At 41.8% G+C, this 7383-nt stretch overlaps 1 protein-coding gene across 1 annotated transcript; it reads left to right on the top strand.

Moving 5' to 3' along the window:
* Positions 1 to 1624: 1624 nt before the first annotated feature.
* LOC117408364 (RNA-binding E3 ubiquitin-protein ligase MEX3C-like) lies at positions 1625 to 7177 on the top strand. Its single transcript, XM_034013300.3, has 2 exons — positions 1625 to 2409; positions 4287 to 7177. The coding sequence occupies exons 1-2, from the start codon at positions 1881 to 1883 to the stop codon at positions 5477 to 5479; spliced, it is 1722 nt and encodes a 573-aa protein (XP_033869191.3). The 5' UTR covers positions 1625 to 1880; the 3' UTR covers positions 5480 to 7177.
* Positions 7178 to 7383: the final 206 nt, after the last annotated feature.

The raw sequence follows: 7383 nt of genomic DNA, 5'->3' as shown, positions 1-7383 counted from the left end.
CTATTCAAAACTTAATATGAATCAACAAGAGGGTGAACTTTTTGTTTACTTGATATTACGGGCTGCTAAAGCCATCTAACCAGTACATCCAGAAATCCAAGAGCCCAGTCCAATTAACTTACTAGCCAGTGGGAAAAGCAGTGACGTAACATGGATATAATACATAAACCAAAATACCTCTATGGATTTCTCTACTCTTTCCAATGCAACAAAACTAATTTAGCTTAAGACAAATTGCATTTGTACTCGGTTTACTAATTGGATGTTTATTTATTTATTTATTTTTTAGGGGGGAATGTGTATGTAATGTATTTGTGAGAGAGTTCTAGAGGTACAGTGACACAGGGCTGGGAATCAGAACATTTCTAATAAAATGGACCAGGCAGCTGTGTGTCACCAGCTCTAAACAGTGGTGATAGAGAGGGCTACTGCTTTAGCTAGATATGTGTTACAGCCATTCCCCTATATTCAGGTATTAATCAGTTAAGTATTTAATTTATAACCTCTGAAACCTGACAAGGACCAGAACTGTGCACTTGTGCTCTAAAGCTTTTTGTCAGTTACAGCTCCCACTTACAGCTATCTGGGCCTTAAGCCAGCTTTAGTCCGGAATGCTAACACATAGCACCTCAACAAATGAGTGACCAGTGCTGCTGCTGCTGCCAAAATCCAACCACAGGTGCAATTTTTACCAAGACTTTTTTTTTGTTTTTTCTAGAGATAATCAACATTTAATCCCTCTTGGATAGGGCGCATGCAAGTGAGCATCAAATTACTTATATCTAATTGCATTAGTATCACCAATGGCTCTCCCTTTTCTTGTGTTGACAATATTTGGTACTTTGCTTGTTTATTATACTTTGTTTAATGTGTGAGGTTTCAAATACAACATTACAGATTAAAAGGCTGTTTCTGCTTCCTGATGCCTCATTACATTATTCTGTTGTAGTTCAAGCTCACCCCAGCAGCACAGGTTCCAGGATGTAGCTGTTTACCCATCATGATGTATTTAAAAAATAGCTGCATATCCAATATATTCATCACAATAAAGGGGGGGGGGGGGGGGGGGGTTGATTTTAAAGCTTTAGTTAGCACTGCTTTAAAAACCTGGATAATTCCTTTATTTTTTTTTAAGTGATCCCCAGTATTTTGTAAGGATTGTGCAGTTTTTTAATCCAGTATTGATTTTTTTTTCTTAATAAATTGAGAATTTTAGATTGCCGCTTTTCTTATGCACATATGCATTCATATTTATAAGAAACTATGCTATACAGATGTCCATTTCTTTTTGAATATTACACAAACATCATAAAGATAAAGCACACTGCACCTCAGCAGTTTCCAGCACTCGCTTGGTTTATTCTTGATTGAAAAGGGCTACATATGCAAGAGCACGCCGTCCTAAAAGCAGTAGTGAATAAGCGCAGTGCTGATTCATGAAACACCAACAAACATAGACTTCCCACAACGACCATTCTGGGATTGTGAGCTCATGCAGCAACTCGGTTCTCGATTCTTTTCTCCAAAGTGAGGGGCGTTTCTAAAAGGTTAATTGGTGATCTCAGAAGCCTATCACGACGCGCGACTGACTATCATTTACTTGAGACACTCCAATCAATTCTAGCCAAATTCCGGGACTAGTCACTCAAAGAGCCAATGAAAGTAATCAGCAGTTCAAACCGGGGCGTAGCAGCTTGCGGCTGGGCGAGGAAACAAAAGAAACTATAAAAAAAGCCTTCCGGGACACATTGATTTCCATTTCAACCGGCGCGGGCGCTTTTTTTGTATTTTTAGTAACCACATCTGTAAATATTTTTATTTTTTATTTTAGCATTTATTTTTAATCTATTTAAATACTTTCTTTTGAAAATAGTTTAACAATGACCAGTAGCACATCATTACTGGTTACCGAGGAGACGGAGCCTGAGCTCCCGCCGCTAGTAGAAAGGCTTGAAGACTTGGGCCTCGATGAGCACGGCCCGCAGGAAGCCCCGATCGCTGCGGTACATCAACATCACCAGGCGGCCCAGTTCAGTTTGCTCGGGACCGTGCTGGACCTGCAGCCGCAGTCGCGACATCAGCAGCAGGACGAGGAAGTAGAACTAGAAGTGGAGGAATTAGACGAGACAGAATCAAACACGCTCCTCACACAGGCCCAGATACCATGTTTGGGCTCTGTTATGCTGCCCGGGTTGGAGGCCCCAGAGACGATCATGCTGTACACCGGCGGCGTGGAGGATCCCCAGCAGCAGCAGGTCCCCGGGATGATAATGATACTTCCGCCGGGTTACGGAGAGCATGGTTTCGAGGGCGATCATCCTTCTGTCATGCGGAGGAAGAGCGTCAATACCACGGAGTGTGTGGAGGTGCCGACCTCCGAGCACGTAGCAGAGATAGTTGGCAGACAGGGTGAGTCCTGCAGCAGAGTATGACCTGCGTTATTAAAACAATATCTGCAACCCGGCATTTATTTGTAAACCGCTGAAACGGGTCACTTGCATTAAAAAAAAAATACATTTAAAAAAATGCACACAATTTAAATAGCATTTCATGGCAATAGTAATTATGTTCTACATTTGTGAACTGCATGTTTCAAATTTCTTTTTCGTGGTCAGAATAAACGGGGTTCACCTTTTTCTAAACAAGTATACCTGGGCTGGTATTTTGTTGTTTTTGAGGCGGGGTAATACATGATTCGAGCGATTTAAGTTTGTTTCAGAATGTGTTAATCCAAAGTGTGTACACTGCATGTAGTGTCCTGTCTGATTTTGACACGCACAGGCTGTTTTAAAATCGATCGTTGAACTGTCTGGGTTGGCTAGGAATAGACAATGTGTGGGTTACTAGTATTACGGTAGAACAAGTCGAATGCTTTCCGAATCGCTTGCTTATGTGAAAAAGCAGAACATTGTTGGTCATATTTACAAATCGCACATTATCTACGCTTGGAAAGAAGCTTTACACTCACAATACGTGACTTGCATTCTTAATAAACAAGCCTGTGTAACCGAAACTATGGGGTTGTTCACATAAGTTCTTACCAAAGGACATTTACCTGAAACTACAGATATAAATGTAACTATATAGAGCAGGTTTCATACTATCAAAACATGGTGCTAGTTTTGAAAAATGCTTCAACTTTTTATAATGTTTGGCCAACGTACGGCAAGTACTGTGTGTGTTTATTTTTTTGTCCCACTGTCTCTTGAATTTCAGCCAAAAAATGATCACATGTGTGTTTGCGTCTCCTACATTCTTCCACGGTTTTGAAGTCTTGTTTACTTTTGCAAAGGTAGCCCCCATCCCGCTCTTTTTAAAATGCTTGCCACAATCGCCCATACAGTGCGCCTGCTACTAACCTACAGTATTATTATTATTATGCTGCATGTACTTTAAAACATGGGTTTATAGGCAATAACCAACTTCACCAATTTGTGTGACCATATTGTAAAGTCTCCTGTAATAGTCAGCTTTGTTATTGTATAACCATGGTATTTAAAATGCACCTTCAATCTATTGGGCCCTTGGTTATGAAACTCTTCACCCAGTTATAATGAAACTTGGAATGACCATTCCACTGGGCTTGGGCTATATCCTCAGAACAGCTTGCCTAATCTTGAATCTCTATTACAAAAAGGTAATCCAAATACCTGTGCTGACATACATTCACTGTACTGACATCAGGTTTAGCATTTTATTTAGTGCAAATGCTGGTGATGTATAGATATTCTTTAAAGGGTGAGTTGTCTTTTGGTTTTGCAGGTGACCGACTTTGTCATGACCCAGCTTTGAAAGCTTCAAAAGGGCTTGAATATAACTTGAGTAACAGCATATGCTATTCACTTAATATTTCAACAGCAGTGTGGAGTAGTGGTTAGGGCTCTGGACTCTTGACTGGAGGGTTGTGGGTTCAATTCCCGGTTGGGGACACTGCTGCTGTACCCTTGAGCAAGGTACTTTACCTAGATTGCTCCAGTAAAAACCCAACTGTATAAATGGGTAATTGTATGTAAAAAAAAAAAAAATTTGATATCTTGTAACAATTGTAAGTCGCCCTGGATAAGGGCGTCTGCTAAGAAATAAATAATAATAATAATAATAACAGAACATTCTGCCATCCTGTTTAAAAAGAAAAAAAATTAATGTAAAACTTTAATGGGAACTACATTCTGTTTTAAATTATATCTTATTGCTAATTTCTTTAGGGGGCCTGAAGAGCCCTTTAAATATTTATCTCCCTTGTGATGGCATTTCAGCAGAATTCACCACTCTGCTCTCTTCCCTAGGTTGTAAAATCAAGGCGTTGCGGGCCAAGACCAACACGTACATCAAGACACCGGTGCGAGGGGATGAGCCAGTCTTTGTGGTGACAGGGAGGAAAGAGGATGTTGCCATGGCTAAGAGGGAGATCTTGTCCGCAGCGGAGCATTTCTCTATGATCCGAGCATCTCGCAACAAGATGGGCCCATTGACCGGAGGACTCCCCGGTGCCCCCAACCTGCCTGGCCAGAACACCATCCAGGTGCGTGTGCCTTATCGGGTCGTGGGCTTGGTGGTGGGTCCCAAAGGTGCCACGATCAAGCGTATCCAACAGCAGACGCACACCTATATCGTGACCCCCAGCCGAGACAAGGAGCCAGTGTTCGAGGTGACGGGCATGCCAGAGAATGTGGACCGGGCACGTGAGGAGATTGAGGCGCACATTGCCATGCGAACCGGCAGTTATGTCGAGATGACTGGGGAGGAGAACGACTTCCACTATAATGGCACTGATGTTGGCTTCGAGGGGGGGCCTGGTGGTGGTGGAGCTTGGCTGAACAACCGTGCCCCGTCAGGTGGAGGACCCAGTGGCACCCGCATGATCTCCAACTACCGCAACGACAGCTCCAGCTCCCTGGGGAGCGGCTCCACCGATTCCTACTTTGGGGGCAGCCGCATGGCAGACTTCAGTCCCACCAGCCCCTTCAACGCTGGCAGCAGCTTCTGGTTTGGGGAGTCCTTGCTGCCCCTGGGCTCTGAAGACCTGGGAGGAGTGGAGTCTCCTGGCTTTGATTCCTTGACAGCGCCACCTCCTCCACCGCAGCAGCAGGTCATCTGGAGCCCCTTTGAGCACGGGAACCCCGTCTTAGGGCTTGAAGGGAAAAACCAACAGCGGGATAGCCAACCCAGCACCCCACGCCTCTCGCCCACCTTCTCTGACAGCCAGGAGCACCACCGGATGTACATCCAGGCCTTCTCCTCCTCCAGTGAGAGCTCCACCTCCAGCTCGCCCCCCGACTCTGCCAGCTCAGCAGGGCTGTGTCAGGGCAAACGGGACTGCATCAGGTGCTTCGAGAGCGAAGTGATTGCTGCTCTAGTGCCCTGTGGCCACAACTTGTTCTGCATGGAGTGTGCCAACCGCATCTGTGAGAACAGAGAGCCTTTGTGCCCAGTGTGCCAGGCCCCTGTCACGCAGGCCATCAGGATCTTAAGCATGTGAAATCCCAGTGAGTTAGTTTGTGAGCAAGATTGATGGATACAGAGGCATTTGAGTGGGTGATGGGGCGAGCATATGGAATCTGTTGGTACCGTCTTGTGTTTTGCATTTTTATTTTTTGACTTAATCATTAGGCAAAAAAAAAAAGGTTAGGATTAGGCTTAAGTTGTTGGTCATATAGCATGCATACACAGGGTGTTTCAAAAGCACTGTACCATAATAGTTTTGTTTCTTTTGTCCTGTTGCAGGTGAGACTATAATGTACCACGATGGCACAGTATACACTGCAGTGGGTCAGGGCTTTTGAAACACCCTGTAATATAAATTTGTACTTTTTTTTTTTTCCCTGAATAGCTGCTAAATTGAGAATAAACTACATGTTCTATTGGCCCCCAGCCTCTTCCAGGGATGCCAATTGTAAAAGGGAGAAAGTGGCGCTTATTTTATATATATATATATATATATATATATATATATATATATATATATATATATATATATATATATATATATATATATATATTATATATATATATATACACATAAAAAAAAGGTCATGCGCTTATGTATCCGATTTTAAAACCCTATGGTATATAATCTGCAGACCATTAGTAGTTGGTCTGGGTTGGAACTCTACTCCAAAAATAAAGCCACACCTCTTAACAGTACTGCCATGCTATGTAACCTTTTTTGCAGTTTACAACAACTTGTGCCTAATTCCGCTGTTAACAATATTTCTGTTTTAAAGAATTCATGTTTGCTTGGGAAGGGGGTTTACAGTGGAGCGAGGATAACCGTTACTACAGATCAGTCCATTTAGAGTGAAGGTATTAATGTTTTACAGAAGAAACTTGGGAGCGTCCTTTGGACAGTCAGTGTAAGATCAAAGGATCAAGAAATCAGTCTGTTTTAACCTTGATTGTTCAAGTACACCCAACCAGAGCTTTTAAACATGGGGAAGTCCACTGGTCCATCACACAAAGGCATTTGTGCAAACTTTGGTTGATTTAATGAGGCTGTTCAAACATTCCATTTAATATTACATTTTCTTTTAGAATAAGTGGTTTGAATTCTGGAGAGTCTTGTTTTCCTCCCTTTTCTTATGATGTTTGTGTGCAAAGCTCCCTGAAAAGAGATCACCCCCCAGCCTCCCCTTTTTAAAAAACAACAAACAACAAAACACCGAAGCTGTTGTCACAATTAGGCTCTCAATCACAGTCTGTTTTCTTGCATATATATTTTTTGAAAATGTGAATTTTGAAAATGTGAATGAGTATTTTAGCTGATGCCTCCCCCACCTTCTCCCCCTTTCCTGTAGTATAATGCATCAGTGGTTTTGAGTTGCAGGTGAAGTTTTGACAGGCTGTTTTTCCAAGTCCCAGCTTTGTTTTAAAGTTTAAGTAGCAGTGTTGCCAATCTTCATGTAGCACACCAGGGGAGCTTATTTCTCTGTGATGGTTTGCAGTCTGTCCTGGAAGAGAAGAGGAGGCTGGTGGTTAAAACTAGTTTTCTGATTGGCTGTGCGTGCAGCTAGTCCAGACACTGCTCTCCTGTTAGTACAATCCTCAGCCAGTTACAGTTTGTAACCACATCGGACAAACTTACTTAGGAGCCCAATGGACTTTCCTGCAATAATTGTTCAACAGCAATTCTTTCCAAACCCCCCCAAAAAAAAAAAACACTTAATTGGTTGTGATTCACTGATCAAGGTTAACATTGACTTTTTTTTGCATGTATTAAACTGGTAAATATAGATATTACATAGTTAAATGTATTATATATATATATATATATATATATATATATATATATATATATATATATATATATATATATATATATATATATATATATATATAATATATATATATATAAATAAAATGAAAAAAGGTTTACAAATAAGTTTT

The sequence above is a fragment of the Acipenser ruthenus genome, chromosome 2 (assembly GCF_902713425.1).
Source record: "Acipenser ruthenus chromosome 2, fAciRut3.2 maternal haplotype, whole genome shotgun sequence".
In the NCBI taxonomy this organism is placed as follows: Eukaryota; Metazoa; Chordata; class Actinopteri; order Acipenseriformes; family Acipenseridae; genus Acipenser; species Acipenser ruthenus.
This window is presented reverse-complemented; position numbering and strand designations above follow the sequence as displayed.